Source organism: Ranitomeya variabilis, chromosome 1 (genome assembly GCF_051348905.1).
Source record: "Ranitomeya variabilis isolate aRanVar5 chromosome 1, aRanVar5.hap1, whole genome shotgun sequence".
In the NCBI taxonomy this organism is placed as follows: Eukaryota; Metazoa; Chordata; class Amphibia; order Anura; family Dendrobatidae; genus Ranitomeya; species Ranitomeya variabilis.
In genome coordinates this window covers 567033706-567051361 of record NC_135232.1, presented here as the reverse complement: position 1 = coordinate 567051361, position 17656 = coordinate 567033706, and the positions used below count along the sequence as shown (strand labels likewise).

Sequence of the window (17656 nt, the reverse complement as noted above, 5' to 3'; positions counted from 1 at the left end):
TAAATATGGCTCTGAAGGTCAGAAAGGTTGGGTACCTCTGTTCTAGAACATGAGGATAAATCACATACAGACAGTTAACACAACACACACACACACACACACACACACACACACACACACACACACATAGTAACTACCAAAAACTAAAAGTTACAAGAGTTCTAGGATTTAGCCACTTGGCCACTTTGCCTCATATGAGTCAGAGGTGCACTTGTTCTAGTGTTTGAGACAAATGGCAGTTTGACTTCATGGACCGATGATCTGACATGATTCCACCATTAGAAACAGACTGGACTTAACCTGTAATAAAGGGGTTTTACACTTTATGATAGGTGACTAGACCATGTGAGGGGTTGACCAACTCTGGTGAAATGTTGCTGAATCTTAAAGATGGATAATGCACACCAATAGAATTCAGATCTGCTTATCAGTTCCAGTAGTTGTCAAGTAACCTAGTGCACTTTGCATTCTTCTGGTCACATTCAGACTAGTTTCAGACTCTAGCTGACATGTGACCACGAGTATGCAAAATACACTAGAATCGGCAATTACAGAGGATTAGAATTTGGAAAACGTCATCATTTGCCAAACGTTTCACCAGGGATGGACAATTCCTGAGGATCACCCATATACCACACTGTAATACTTTTTGGCTGGACCTAATAGGTACACAAGAACAGCAGACCTCTAGGCTTTCAACTGGTTCCCAAGTACCATTAGTAACCCATCGGTATTGTAAGCAGGGGTGATATAGTGATGGTCCCTCTGCCAAAGAACTTAAATGCCATCTATATTGAAAACTACCACAACTGGAGATATCTCAATGAGAACCTGTGAATGTCCCAAAAGTAAGAAAAGGTTAAACGAATGTCTACAAGAACATATGGATGTAATATAGGTAAAATTCCACATTTGAGACATACCCCAGAGCAGAAACAAACACTGGCTAACCCTCTAGGTGACCATGGTGGTCAGACCATTATATGGACAGCTCATTTTTTGAGTGACCTAGGCAAAGTCTTGACTTGAATGTCCATTATTGAAATGCTCCAGCAAGTCCTTAGATGGGCATTTCAAGCTAGAAAATCCTTCAACGTATTTGAACTAAAGGAATTCTGAGAAGAGTTGTAAGTAGAGAGGAGCAGATCAATTCACAGGATTCCGTTACAGCATCCAGGTCAGTAGCACCTGGCATCTACCTTGGAGGCCACAAACCTACGGCGCTAACAATGCAGCATTTGAGTTGTCAGGACAAGTGCAATGTCATCTGTGTGACACAAAGATGATGTTTTGCCAGCCCTGGCTAATCAAAAGCAGTGCTAGGACATCGGAAGTTAAGAGATTTGCGGGCCTACCATGTAGCCGCAAGGTAACACTGACATTGACACTAGACTGGAGTCCCGCAAATCTATCCGCTCATCTCTAGTAGTGAGCCAAAATTCTTCAACCAAATTCTGCATGACAAGATGAATTGTGACAAATATTAGACAAAATAATTTTCACATGACTTGTAATATGTGAATGTACAGTTAGAAGAATCCTGGAAAACAGTTTGGATTGGGATCCAAGAAACTTCAGGCCAACTCTGCCCACACGTACACAGAAATCCACGGTACGGACCACATATTTATGACTTGTCGGAGACAGAAAAACCAATGGCCAATAAACACTATAAGTGGGACATTTATTGTTCTGTGCGAGATAATCAGGTTTTTGGGCCAGATAATTCAAACTCACTTAATTTGCTGGCTGTAACAGTATAATGACACCACAATCACAAGATGATACACACAGAAGAGAGAATTGGGACTGATGCTGGAATCCGGTGAGTCCAAATGGGTTAAGAAGACGACAAACATTAAATATTATGATATTTACAATGTACAATAACAAATTGTATTGTGGTACCATGTTAGCCAGAAAAATCGATGTGAATACTTTTCTGCCCAATGATGACAAAGCTACACTACCTACTGTAGTAATTCCTTAAATGTGCTTTTCTCTTATTAATCTATTTGTAATCTTACATAAAGAAGGAGCCACTGTGCTCTGAAAGCTTGCAAACATATTATTTTCTGGTTCGCCAATAAAGGTATCACTCCTAGAATACTTTTGTCATCATTGGGCAGAAAAGTATTCACTATGATATTTACCCATCAGCTCCATACACTTATTCCTAACGCGAGCCTTCAGAGGAAGTATTAGCTGTGCCAAAATTTATAGTAGTATAATATACAGACAGATTCACTTCAGAGGGTCACAGGTAGGAAGTCTTCAGCACCTAAGATGTCCTGCTAATACAACCCCTGGCAAAATTATGGAATCACCGGCCTTGGAGGATGTTCATTCAGTTGTTTAATTTTGTAGAAAAAAAGCAGATCACAGACATGGCACAAAACTACAGTCATTTCAAATGGCAACTTTCTGGCTTTAAGAAACACTAAAAGAAATCAAGAACAAAAAATGTGGTTGTCAGTAATGGTTACTTTTTTTTAACAAGCATAGGGGAAAAATTATGGAATCACTCAATTCTGAGGAAAAAAATTATGGAATCACCCTGTAAATTTTCATGACCAAAACTAACACCTGCATCAAATTAGATCTGCTCGTTAGTCTTCATCTAAAAAAGAGTAATCACACCTTGGAGAGCTGTTGCATCAAGTGGACTGACATGAATCATGGCTCCAACACGAGAGATGTCAATTGAAACAAAGGAGAGAATTATTAAACTCTTAGAAGAGGTAAATCATCACGCAACGTTGCAAAAAATGTTGGTCATTCACAGTCAGCTGTGTCTAAAATCTGGACCAAATACAAACAACATGGGAAGGTTGTTAAAAGCAAACACACTGGTAGACCAAGGAAGACATCAAAGTGTCAACACTGGAAACTTAAAGCAATATTTCTCCAAAACAGGAAATACACAACAAAACAAATGAGGAAAGAATGGGTGGAACTGGAGTCAACGTCTGTGACCGAACTGTAAGAAACCGCCTAAAGTAAATGGGATTTACATACAGAAAAGCTAAACGAAAGCCATCAATAACGCCTAAACAGAAAAAAACAAGGTTACAATGGGCTAAGGAAAAGCAATCGTGTACTGTGGATGACTGGATGAAAGTCATATTCAGTGATGAATCACGAATGTGCATTGGGCAAAGTGATGATGCTGGAACTTTTGTTTGGTCCCGTTCCAATGAGATTTATAAAGATGACTGCCCGAAGAGAACATGCAAATTTCCACAGTCATTGATGATATGGGGCTGCATGTCAGGTAAAGGCACTGGGGAGATGGCTGTCATTATATCTTCAATAAATGAACAAGTTTATGTTGATATTTTGGACACTTTTCTTATCCCATCAATTGAAAGGATGTTTGGGGATGATGAAATCATTTTTCAAGATGATAATGCATCCTGCCATAGAGCCAAAACTGTGCAAACATTCCTTGAAAAAAGACACAAAAGGTCAATCTCATGGCCTGCAAATAGACCGGATCTCAATCCAATTGAAAATCTTTGGTGGAAGTTGAAGAAAATGGTCCATGACAAGGCTCCAACCTGTAAAGCTGATCTGGCAACAGCAATCAGAGAAAGTTGGAGCCAGATTGATGAAGAGTACTGTTTGACACTTTTTAAGTCCAGGCCTCAGAGACTGCAAGCTGTTATAAAAGCAGAGGTGGTGCAACAAAATACTAGTGATGTGTTGGAGTGTTTTTTTGTTTGTTTTTCATAATTCCATAATTTTTTCTTCAGATTTGAGCGATTCCATAATTTTCCCCAATGCTTCGTTAAAAAAAGTAACCATTCCTGACTACCACATTTTTTGTTCTTGATTTCTTTTAATGGTTCTTAAAGCCAGAAAGTTGCCATTTGAAATTACTTTAGTTTTGTGCCATGTCTGTGATCTGCTTTTATTCTACAAAATTAAACAACTGAATGAACATCCTCCAAGGCCGGTAATTCCATAATTTTTGCCAGGGGTTGTACTATCCATAGACATATGGGGGTTCCAAGAACTAGAAATATATGGGCTGAGTAATCATGAAAGTAGGATTTTTTTTCCCCTAGTTTGAATCTCATTGAAAAACATCTCCTGGTCCGGAATTGACTTGACTAATCTCCATTAAATTAGCAATAGCCCAGGACTACATTATGGAAGCCTTTCCTCATATTGTGGGTTATACTGGATGTCTGCCCATTTCTTCCAGTGCCATTATAGCAAAAACTGCATTTCTGAAATATAAATAATCAAACTCAATTCAGGTATACAGGAAGGCTATGTAAAGATATATAAAGATATATGCTATATACAGATAAAAAAATAAGAAATCAATGAGCCCTGCAACAGACACACAAAAAAGTCAGCAGGTGGCAGTCTGCATTCTTCATGTAGACAGACTGAAAAAGCTTGGCAGTATAAACAAAGAATTCACAGGGTCTTCAGCTCAATGGTGCCTGCATTCTGTGGATGGTGCTACAGGACAATGGTGCCCGCAATCTGCGGATGGCGCTACAGGACAATGGTGCCTGCAGCCTGCTGACAGAACGTACAGGGCAATGGTGCCTGTATTCTGCTGACAGTGCATACAGGGCAATGATGCCTATATTCTGCTGACAGTGCGTACAGGACAATGGTGCCTGTATTCTGCTGACAGTGCATACAGGGCAATGATGCCTATATTCTGCTGACAGTGCGTACCGGACAATGATGCCTGTATTCTGCTGACAGTGCATACAGGGCAATGATGCCTATATTCTGCTGACAGTGCATACAGGACAATGGTGCCTATATTCTGCTGACAGTGCATACAGGACAATGGTGCCTATATTCTGCTGACAGTGCGTACAGGACAATGGTGCCTATATTCTGCTGACAGTGCATACAGGACAATGGTGCCTATATTCTGCTGACAGTGCATACAGGACAATGGTGCCTATATTCTGCTGACAGTGCATACAGAGCAATGATGCCTATATTCTGCTGACAGTGCGTACCGGACAATGGTGCCTATATTCTGCTGACAGTGCGTACCGGACAATGGTGCCTATATTCTGCTGACAGTGCGTACAGGGCAATGATGCCTATATTCTGCTGACAGTGCGTACAGGGCAATGATGCCTATATTCTGCTGACAGTGCACACAGGACAATGGTGCCTATATTCTGCTGACAGTGCATACAGAGCAATGGTGCCTATATTCTGCTGACAGTACGTACCGGACAATGGTGCCTATATTCTGCTGACAGTGCGTACAGGGCAATGATGCCTATATTCTGCTGACAGTGCGTACAGGGCAATGATGCCTATATTCTGCTGACAGTGCATACAGGGCAATGATGCCTATATTCTGCTGACAGTGCGTACCGGACAATGGTGCCTATATTCTGCTGACAGTGCGTACAGGACAATGGTGCCTATATTCTGCTGACAGTGCGTACAGGGCAATGGTGCCTATATTCTGCTGACAGTGCGTACAGGACAATGGTGCCTATATTCTGCTGACAGTGCGTACAGGGCAATGATGCCTATATTCTGCTGACAGTGCGTACAGGACAATGATGCCTATATTCTGCTGACAGTGCGTACAGGACAATGGTGCCTATATTCTGCTGACACTGTGTACAGGGCAATGGTGCCTGTCTTCTGCTGACAGTATGTACAGGGCAATGGTGCTTGTCTTCTGATAACAGAGTACAAGGCAATGTTGCCTGTCTTCTGCTGACAATATGCACAGGGTAATGGTGCCTGTCTTCTGCTGACAGTGCACACAGGGCAATGGTGCCTATATTCTGCTGACAGTGCACACAGGAAAATGGTGTCTATATTCTGCTGACAGTACGTACGGGCAATGGTGCCTGTCTTCTGCTGACAGTGCGTACAGGGCAATGATGCCTATATTCTGCTGACAGTGCGTACAGGGCAATGATGCCTATATTCTGCTGACAGTGCGTACAGGACAATGGTGCCTATAGGACAATGGTGCCTATATTCTGCTGACACTGTGTACAGGGCAATGGTGCCTGTCTTCTGCTGACAGTATGTACAGGGCAATGGTGCTTGTCTTCTGATAACAGAGTACAAGGCAATGTTGCCTGTCTTCTGCTGACAATATGCACAGGGTAATGGTGCCTGTCTTCTGCTGACAGTGCACACAGGGCAATGGTGCCTATATTCTGCTGACAGTGCACACAGGAAAATGGTGTCTATATTCTGCTGACAGTGCATACAGGGCAATGATGCCTATATTCTGCTGACAGTGCATACAGGACAATGGTGTCTATATTCTGCTGAAAGTGCTTAAAGGACAATGGTGCCTATATTCTGCTGACAGCGAGTACAGAACAATGGTGCCTGTCTTCTGCTGACAGTGCACACAGGACAATGCTGCCTATATTCTGCTGACAGTGCGTAGAGAGCAATGGTTTTTGTACACTGTTGACAGTGCATACGGGGCAATGGTGCTTGTATAAAGCTGACAGTGTGTACAGGGCAAAAGTCCGTGTCTTCTGCTGAGTGCATAAAGGGCAATGGCTCCTGTCTTCTAACAGTATGAACAGGGCAATGGTGCCTATATGATGATTAATTACTGCTGACCGCGTGTGCAGGACAATGGAGCTTTTATAAAGCTGAGAGTGCGTATAGGGCAATGATGCTTGTATACTGCTGACAGTGTGTACAACGCAATGGTGCCTGTCTTCTGCTGACAGTGTATACAGGGTAAGGGTGCTTGTATGTTGCTGATAATGCGTACAGGGCAATAGTGCTTTCATACTGATGACTGTGTGTACACGGCAAAGGGCTTGTACACTGCTGACAGTGCGAACAGGGTAATGGTGCCTATATTCTGCTGACAGTGGTTACACAGCTATAGTGCTTGAATACTACTGACAGAGTGTACAGGACAATGATGTTTGCACACTGCTGACAGTGCGTACAGTGTAATGGTGCTTGTACACTGCTGACAGTGTGTACGGGGCAATGGTGCCTAAAATTTGCAGACAGTGCATACAGGGTAATGGTGTTTGTACTCTGCTGATAGCAGTATGCAAGCACCATTGCCCTATAGGCACTATCAGCAGAGTACAGCGACTGTTACGTTGTACTCACTATCAGAAGAATACAAGAACCATTGCCCTGTAGTCACTGTCCAGTCAGCAGAATGGAGGTACCATTGCCACGTACACACTGTCAGCAGTATATTAGCAACATTGCCCTGTATGCACTGACAGTGTATACAGGGCAATAGCCCTTGTATTCTGCTGATAATACCTACAGGCAAATGGTGCCAGTATTCTTCAGACAGTGAGTAGAGGGCAATGGTGCTTCTATACTGCTGATAGTGCCAATAGGGCATTGGTGCCTGTATTTTGCTGATAGTGCCTTCACAGCAATAGTACCTGTATTCTGCTGATAATGTGTACTGACAGTGATTCGTGTATTCTGCTGATAGTGCCTTCAGAGCGGTGCCTGTATTCTGCTGACAGTGTTTACACAGCAATGGTGACTGTATTGTGCTGATAGTGCTAATAGGGCATTGGTGCCTGTATTCTGCTGACAGTGTTTACACAGCAATGGTGACTGTATTGTGCTGATAGTGCTAATAGGGCATTGGTGCCTGTATTCTGCTGACAGTGTTTACACAGCAATGGTGACTGTATTGTGCTGATAGTGCTAATAGGGCATTGGTGCCTGTATTCTGCTGACAGTGTTTACACAGCAATGGTGCCTGTATTCTGTGAATAGTGCCTACGGAGCAATGCTGTACATTGTTTAGTAATGCTCTACCCAAGCGACCAGGGATGAGCCGAAATGCCATAAATCACTGTGATGGTGCAGTTTCTGGGGCAAAATGACCCCTCTCTCGAGTATGAATTCTCGGAATATTAAAAACAACAAATATTTCTTAAATTCTAGTGAGGTCAAGCTGTAAAACAGCATTTATATGGATTGAAAACCGCTCTCACAACGACTTGACAGTGTTCTGCCAGTGTTTTTCCCTGGTTAAGATATTCCATGCACAAATAAACATATATTGGACATTGTACATGTAGACAAAGTTTAGAGATCTGCTCTAAGGGATGGAGTACTACACTGCTCAAAAAAATAAAGGGAACACAAACAACAGAATATAACTCCAAGTAAATCAAACATCTGTGAAATCAAACTGTCCACTTAGGAAGCAACACTGTTTGACAATCAATTTCACATGCTGTTGTGCAAATGGAATGCACAACAGATGGAAATTATTGGCAATTATCAAGACACACTCAATAAAGGAATGGTTCTGCAGGTGGAGACCACAGACCACATCTCAGTACCAATGCTTTCTGGCTGATGTTTTGGTTACTTTTGAATGTTGATTGTGCTTTCACACTCGTGGTAGCATGATATGGACTCTACAACCAACACAAGTGGCTCAGGTAGTGCAGCTCATCCAGGATGGCACATCAATGCGAGCTGTAGCAAGAAGGTTTGCTGTGTCTGTTAGCGTAGTGTCCAGAGGCTGGAAGCGCTACCAGGAGACAGGCCAGTACACCAGGAGACATGGAGGGGGCCATAGGAGGGCAACAACCCAGCAGCAGGACCGCTACCTTAGCCTTTGTGCAAGGAGGAACAGAAGAAGCACTGCCAGAGCCCTGAAAAATGACCTCCAGCAGGCCACAAATGTGCATGTGTCTGCACAAACGGTTAGAAACCCACTCCATGAGGATTGCTTGAGTGCCAGACGTCCACATATGGGGGTTATGCTCACAGCCCAACACCGTGCAGGATGCTTGGCATTTACCACAGAACACCAGGACTGGCAAATTTGCCACTGGTGCCCTGTGCTCTTCACAGATGAAAGCAGGTTCACACTGAGCAAATGTGACAGACGTGACAGATTCTGGAAATGCCGTGGAGAGCGATCTGCTGCCTGCAACATCCTTCAGCATGACTGGCAGTGGGTCAGTAATGGTGTGGTCTGGCATTTCTTTGGAGGGCCGCACAGCCATCCATGTGCTCGCCAGAAGTAGCCTGACTGCCATTAGGTACTGAGATGAGATCCTCAGACCCCTTGTGAGACCATATGCTGGTGCGGTTGGCCCTGGGTTCCTCCTAATGCAGGACAATGCCAGACCTCATGTGGCTGGAGTGTGTCAGCAGTTCCTGTAAGATGAAGGCATTGAAGCTATGGACTGGCCCGCCCATTCCCTAGAACTGAATCCGATTGAACACATCTGGGAAATCATGTCTCGCACAATCCACCAACGTCACGTTGCACCACAGACTGTCCAGGAGTTGGTGGATGCTTTAGTCCAGGTCTGAGAGGAGATCCCTCAGGAGACTATCCGCCGCCTTATCAGGATCATGCCGAGGCATTGTAAGGAGGTCATACAGGCACGTGGAGGCCACACATACTACTGAGCATCATTTCTTTGTCTTGAGGCATTTCCACGGAAGTTGGATCAGCCTGTAACTTCATTTTCCACTTTGATTTTGAGTATCATTCCAACTTCAGACCTACGTGGGATATTAGTTGTGATTTACGTTGACAATTTTTAGGTTTTATTGTTCTCAACACATTCCACTATGTAATGAATAAAGATTTACAACTGGAATATTTCATTCAGTGTTATCCAGGATGTGGGATGTTAGTGTTCACTTTATTTTTTTGAGCAGTGTATATAACATATGGTAAAAAAGGAGAGACTTTCTTTAAACCTATATTTATAGAAGCAAGAAGAGTCACTGTAGCTTCATATCTCTTTTCTATTCAAGAGTTTAAGACCATATAAAATTCTACTTTATAAGCACCTATGACTTTAGATCATACCTCTTCTCCAGCTTCTATACTTCATGGAATTCAGGAAGTTGAGATACTGATAAAATTTTACAGCATGGGACAGAACGGTGGACAGGTGAGGGAAATGGTTGTTTTTTATTTTTTTACAGGAGACGTTGGCTTCAGTGGAATTGGCCGTTAGGAGAGTATAACTGTTTGCTATTTTTAATTAAAAAAGTAAAAGTGTATTTTATTTTTATTTCAAATAATGGACTTTATTCTGGTTGTGTCTTTATGTACCATGTAACTATAGAATTATTAATGATAGGTGTCTTATAGATGCCTCTCCATTACTAAGCCTTGGAATTGATGTCACTGGACAAGACAAAGGTGATATCAACCCCACAAATATATACCCCTCTTGCCACTGCCACAGGACAAGTGGGAAGAGCTGGGCAAAGCACCAGAATTGGCGCATCTAATAGATGTGATTTCTCTGGGCAGCTGCAAGCTGCTATTTTTAGGCTGGGGGGGAGCAATATCCATGGTCTCTTACCAGCCCCAGCTGTCAGCTTTAGCAAGGTTGGTTGTCAAAAATGGGGGAGAACCCATTTTTTAAAAATTATTTATTTAAATAATTTAAAAAACAGCGTGGAGCCCTCTATTCTTGATAACCAGACTTGCTGAAGCTGACAGCTGAGAGTTGCATCCATGCACATGATAGTGCGAGAAAGACCTGCTGTTACATAGTTACATAGTTATTAAGGTTGAAGGAAGACTGTAAGTCCATCTAGTTCAACCCATAGCCTAACCTAACATGCCCTAACATGTTGATCCAGAGGAAGGCAAAAAAAAACCCATGTGGCAAAGAGTAACTCCACCATGGGGAAAAAAATTCCTTCCCGACTCCACATACGGCAATCAGACTAGTTCCCTGGATCAACGCCTTATCAAGGAATCTAGTGTATATACCCTGTAACATTATACTTTTCCAGAAAGGTATCCAGTTCCCTCTTAAATTTAAGTAATGAATCACTCATTACAACATCATACGGCAGAGAGTTCCATAGTCTCACTGCTCTTACAGTAAAGAATCCGCGTCTGTTATTATGCTTAAACCTTTTTTCCTCCAGACGTAGAGGATGCCCCCTTGTCCCTGTCTCAGGTCTATGATTAAAAAGATAATCAGAAAGGTCTTTGTACTGTCCCCTCATATATTTATACATTAAAATAAGATCACCCCTTAGTCTTCGTTTTTCCAAACTAAATAGCCCCAAGTGTAATAACCTATCTTGGTATTGCAGATCCCCCAGTACTCTAATAACCTTGGTCGCTCTTCTCTGCACCCGCTCTAGTTCAGCTATGTCTTTCTTATACACCAGAGACCATAACTGTGCACAGTATTCTAAGTGTGGTCGAACTAGTGACTTGTATAGAGGTAAAATTATGTTCTCCTCATGAGCATCTATGCCTCTTTTAATACATCCCATTATTTTATTTGCCTTTGTAGCAGCTGCCTGACACTGGCCACTGAATATGAGTTTGTCATCCACCCATATACCCAGGTCTTTTTCATTGACGGTTTTGCCCAGAGTTTTAGAATTAAGCACATAGTTATACATCTTATTACTTCTACCCAAGTGCATGACCTTACATTTATCCCCATTAAAGCTCATTTGCCATTTATCAGCCCAAGCTTCTAGTTTACATAAATCATCCTGTAATATAAAATTGTCCTCCCCTGTATTGATTACCCTGCAGAGTTTAGTGTCATCTGCAAATATTGAAATTCTACTCTGAATGCCCCCTACAAGGTCATTAATAAATATGTTAAAAAGAAGAGGGCCCAATACTGACCCCTGTGGTACCCCACTGCTAACCGCAACCCAGTCCGAGTGTGCTCCATTAATAACCACCCTTTGTTTCCTATCCCTGAGACAGCTCTCAACCCATTTACACATATTTTCCCCTATCCCCATTACTCTCATTTTATGTAACAACCTTTTGTGTGGCACCGTATCAAAAGCTTTGGAAAAGTCCATATACACTACATCTACTGGGTTCCCTTGGTCCAGTCTGGAACTTACCTCTTCATAGAAGCTGATCAAATTAGTCTGACATGAACGGTCCCTAGTAAACCCGTGCTGATACTGGGTCATAAGGTTATTCCTCTTCAGATACTCCAGTATAGTATCCCTTAGAATGCCCTCCAGGATTTTACCCACAGTAGAGGTTAAGCTTACTGGCCTATAATTACCGAGTTCAGTTTTTGCCCCTTTTTTGAATATTGGCACCACATTTGCTATACGCCAGTCCTGTGGTACAGACCCTGTTATTATGGAGTCTTTAAAGATTAAAAATAATGGTCTATCAATGACTGTACTTAGTTCCTGCAGTACTCGGGGGTGTATCCCATCCGGGCCCGGAGATTTGTCAATTTTAGTTATTTTTAGACGCCGCTGTACTTCCTGCTGGGTTAAGCAGGTGACATTTAATGGGGAATTTTTATCACTAGTCATTTTGTCTGCCATGGGATTTTCTTTTGTAAATACTGATGAAAAAAAGTCATTGAGCATATTGGCTTTTTCCTCATCCTCATCCACCATTTCCCCCAGATTATTTTTAAGGGGGCCAACACTGTCATTTTTTAGTTTCTTACTATTTATGTAGTTAAAGAATATTTTGGGATTATTTTTACTCTCTCTGGCAATGAGTCTCTCTGTCTCAATCTTTGCTGCCTTGATTTGCTTTTTACAGAATTTATTTAATTTTCTGTATTTATTTAATGCTTCCTCACTACCTACTTCCTTTAATTCTCTAAATGCTTTCTTTTTGTCACTTATTGCGCCCCTTACAGCTCTATTTAGCCATATTGGTTTCCTCCTATTTCTAGTATGTTTATTCCCATACGGTATATACTGTGCACAGGTCCTATCCAGGATGCTAATAAACGTCTCCCATTTTCTTTGTGTATTTTTGTGTCTCAGGATATCGTCCCAGTTAATTGCATCAAGATCCTCTCTCATCCGTTGGAAATTTGCCCTCCTGAAGTTTAGTGTCCTTGTCACCCCCCTACTACCCATCTTATTAAAGGTTACATGAAAACTTATTATTTTATGATCACTATTCCCCAAGTGACCCCCAACCCTTATATTTGATATGTGGTCTGGCCTGTTGGTTAATATTAGGTCTAGCAGTGCCCCCCTTCTTGTTGGGTCCTGAACCAGTTGTGAAAGGTAATTGTCTCTCATAGTTGTCAAAAACCGATTACCTTTGCTGGAACTGCAGGTTTCTGTTCCCCAATCTATTTCAGGGTAGTTGAAGTCCCCCATAATAATGACTTCTCCTTGAGTCGCAGCTTCATCTATTTGCTTTACGAGGATATTCTCCGTTGCTTCCATTATTTTTGGAGATTTATAACAAACCCCTATCAGTAATTTATTATTTTTTCCCCCTCCCCTTATCTCCACCCACAGGGACTCTACATTTTCATTAAATTCACCTATATTATCACGCAGGATGGGTTTTAAGGAAGATTTTACATATAGACACACCCCTCCCCCTCGCTTATCTGTACAGTCATTATTGAACAGGCTATAGCCCTGCAAGTTAACAGCCCAGTCATGGCTCTCATCCAGCCACGTCTCAGATATCCCCACCATGTCATAATTATGCTCCAACAACATTAGTTCTAATTCAACCATTTTGTTGGCGAGGCTTCTGGCATTAGTATACATGCACTTGATGTTACTCTCTGTACCTCTATTCTGTGTGCCGGGTGCCAAACCTGAACAGTAACACGGACTTCCTGGTGAAGTCTGTACCCGAACAGTAGGTGTTCGGTATGGACCCTGAACTTTACTGTTTGCGTTCGCCCATCTCTACTCTTCATATCTCAGTATCACGGATCCAATTAAATTTGATATTGAGGAAGTAGTATATTAAGGCTAATAGCAGTTGTATCAATTTGATCTGCAGGTCAAACTTTGTCCACATCTTCATGAGGAATTTCATTTTTTTTAATTCCGGTAAAGAGATAGAAATGTAAAATTCATGAATGGGATGCAATTTGGCATAAAACAGACACTAATGGTACCCAACAGTCCCTATTGACTATATTGGGATCAGTTGGATTTTAGTGATTTAACTGGGAAATAATCTTCTAAAGTCTAAAATTTTTCATGTATGACTTCAATGATTTTACATCGTTCCTACGCCACTGATCTTAGTTCCTCAGATTTGTGACTGCGGGTGACATGACACTCCATGCCATTGGCACCAAACTAGTATTGTGGAGGTGAAGCTTCATCTACTTCTTATGGTTGTGACTGACTGCAGATGTCATGCCATTGGGAACAGTTCAGAAAAAAGAAGATTAGTGGAAATAGAACAGTGCAAAACCAACAAAGTACTGTAAGTATCATAGCAAGAGGAAAAGACCTATCGGTCTATTGAAAGGATGGGGAAAAAGTCGGTGGGGACATATCAGTACTTTTCAATCATGATTCCGCTTTTCAACTATGGTTTTCTCTAAAATGCCACATGGGTTTTGTTGGCAGTAAGGCATCCAGTCTCTGCTGCCCATGGTTGGGGTGTGATGAATTATATAAGTTTCCCTTATGCAGGTTTTCTAGTAGCACCATGGATTGCCTAGATTTCGGAAAACATTTTGAGGGCGTTGCAGCTCTCCAGCAGGCAAGTGAGACCCTTCATTTTTTCCAAGCAGTGGATGTCCGGAGAGAATGAACATCAAATGATAAGCCTTTAATTAATATTACTAGAACACCCACTTGAAGGGATTTTTCCACTAAACACAATTATTTTATAGCCAGCAGGTCAAACTGTTAGGACCCCAACAATCCATAGAAAATTGTTCCAAAGTTGCTACTTCTAAAGGACCGAAGGTAATATCCATTTCATCAGTCCAAATAAAGTAAATAGAAAGATGGTCAAGCATGTCCACCACCCCAGAAGTTGGACCCCCAAGGGAATGTGTTGTTAGAAAATGACCTATTGTTTAAATCAGATTTTGGTATTATAATTGTTTTTTTTGTTTTTTTTAATGTTTGCAATTTTTTTAATTCCATATCATTAGTAAAAAAAAGTAATCTTGCAATTTTCACACTGGTCACTGGGATTTTTTTCTTTTACTCACTGCAGTCAACTCAAAACTTTTTTTAGTCAATAATTCTGTTTTAAAAATCTTTGAAAAGTCGTTATGTTTTGACGCTACACAAAGTTACTAAATTTTGCAACTTTTCGCCAGCTTCTTTTACAATGACCTTTGCACACGCTGATTAGGTGCTTCAATGAAACAGATAGAGTTAGTCTGCTCATTGCTGCGAATGTACATGTGCATTTCCTGAAACAACATGAACTTAGTCTTAAAAAGCCCCAATGGCCAATGTGAGATCTGAACATTTCTATTTTTTACAAATTTTGATAAAAATTGAGATAAGCTAAAAATACAAACTGTGAAAATAAAAAAAAAACACAAAATAAGATTATTTTCTGAGGACACGTTCCTTTTAAACATTAGAAATCATAACATTTGTAAAAACATACCAGTTTAAACAGCCAATTAATGGATCTAAGAGAGGACACAAGCTAATTTTGGGAATTTTTGCAAATTTTCGGTAGAATCGAAATTTGAATTTCAAATATGATCTACATTGTGATTCTTACAAACAGCCACAGTGAAAATCAAACAATGTCAAACAGAAGAGCGAGGTGAGCATGCAAATATCAGGATTTTTTTTTCTCGATACAATCAAGTTTTTTTTCCCCAACTTGTGCACAGTTTCAAGGCAAAAAGAAAAAAAAAAGAAAACACACGGTGGAGGTGAGGGTGAGCGTGTGAACTATGTGGAAAGAAAAAGAAAAAATACGTGCAAGTATACCTCCGAAACACTATAGGTGGATGAGCAGGAAGGAAGCCGAGCCTGGTTGTGCAGTGAGGGAAAAGAAAACACGGTTAAATAAGGAATGGCGTCAAACAGAAAATTTTCAGAAGTCATTCTGTAAATGTGGATCCAGCACAAAAAAACAATAGCAGGGGGTTCATTTAGAATCACAGACAAAAGGACTTTAGATCTTCAACTAACACAAATTGTTTCTCGTTATTGATGAACAGAAAAAATCCCATGGGAGCCAACGATTGCCGAAGGCTCTTTTTTGCCATAGGAAACTTCTTTAAAACAAAAAAGGAAGGATAATGTATACAGTATATATATATATATTTTTTTTTAAATATATGCATGCGCAACATGGACCAAGCTTACACATTAAATACTGATTTTCACTTTGGTTACAGCTTTGGAAAACAATTATAAAATGACAATTTACATACAAGGTACATATCAGGAACAATAAACAGGATTATAAACATATAGTAACGTACAAACTATACAATGATAGAAAAGAAGGTACAATTCTTAATTTTTAGAGGTTTCTTAAGCAAAATGATGGCACAAGGCTTCAAAAGATGTCTGAGTGTCTTTTGAATCTTCCATGGACTTGTACTATAAAGTACAGAGCATCTCCCAAGAAGAAAACACCAAAAGAATGGACCGGTTACTTCTATTAACCACTTGGCATTTATAGAAACATCAAGTGGTGAAATAAAGTTCAAAAGTCTGAACATGTGCTTAGCAAGTTGTTTCTACCTAGAGATGCATGTAATCATTCCTCTGAGATTGTCTGATGTTTTCTTGAGGCAGCCTCTGGAGTGTAATCAGCCTGAAGAAGACATCACAAGCTGAAGGGCTTTTTCGTGAGTTTTCAGAGTAGAAACTCTACATATCCTCTTCAAATCTTCAAAGAAACCTGGAGTTTTCGTTCAGTCGCTACATGCACACAGTCTCTGTTGAGTTTCGTTTTTTTTTTTTTTTTTTTTTTCAGTGGAAGCTGAGAAACTTTGTGAGGATGATTTGGAAAGATTCCGCTCAGTTTCTGCACCAAAACTTCCTTGAAATACTGTGTACACATTCCCCTTAGGACATGAGCATACTGAGTGCTTTTGCTGACTTTTCAAAGTAAAATCTGAGAAGAAATCTTCCAACTCCTCCTGAAAAACTTACAGTGGGTACGGAAAGTCTTTAGACCCCTTTAAATTTTTCACTCTTTGTTTCATTGCAGCCATTTGGTAAATTCAAAAAAGGTTTTTTTTTCTGATTAATGTACACTCTGCACCCACATTTTGACTGAAAAAAAAAAACAAATGTAGAAATTTTTGCAAATCTATTAAAAAAGAAAAACTGAAATATCACATGGTCATAGGTATTCAGACACTCAAATTTAAGTCACATGCTGTCCATTTCCTTGTGATCCTCCTTGAGATGGTTCTACTCCTTCACTGGAGTCCAGCTATGTTTAATTAAACTGATAGGACTTGATTTGGAAAGGCACACACCTGTCTATATAAGACCTCACAGCTCACAGTGCATGTCAGACCAAATGAGAATCATGAGGTCAAAGGGACTGGCCAAGGAGCAGAGACAGAATTGTGGCAAGGCACAGATCTGGCCAAAGTAACAAAAGAATTTCTGCAGTGCTCAAGGTTCCTAAGAGCACAGTGGCCTCCATAATCCTTAAATGGAAGAAGTTTGGGACCACCAGAAGTCTTCCTAGACCTGGCCGTCCAGCCAAACTGAGCAATCGTGGCCTTGGTGAGAGAGGTAAAGAAGAACCCCAAGATCACTGTGGCTGAGCTCCAGAGGTGCAATAGGGAGATAGGAGAAAGTTCCACAAAGTCAACTATCACTGCAGCCCTCCACCATTCGGGCCTTTATGCCATAGTAGCCAGACAGAAGCCTCTCCTCAGTGTAAGACATATGAAAGCCCGCATAGAGTTTGCTAAAAAACACACTAAGGACTCCCAGACTATGAGAA

At 41.0% G+C, this 17656-nt stretch overlaps 1 protein-coding gene across 43 annotated transcripts in view; it reads right to left on the bottom strand.

Moving 5' to 3' along the window:
* GPHN (gephyrin) overlaps nucleotides 1–17656 on the bottom strand; it is a 593334-nt gene that overhangs the window by 80130 nt on the left and 495548 nt on the right. For 37 of the 43 annotated variants that reach the window (XM_077257187.1, XM_077257046.1, XM_077257033.1 and 34 more), the window contains one exon: nucleotides 15667–15708. The exons of the other annotated variants lie outside the window; for them this stretch is intronic. In XM_077257187.1, coding sequence (XP_077113302.1) covers nucleotides 15667–15708 — 42 coding nt within the window. The remainder of the gene's footprint in view (nucleotides 1–15666; nucleotides 15709–17656) is intronic. 43 annotated transcript variants of the gene reach the window in all.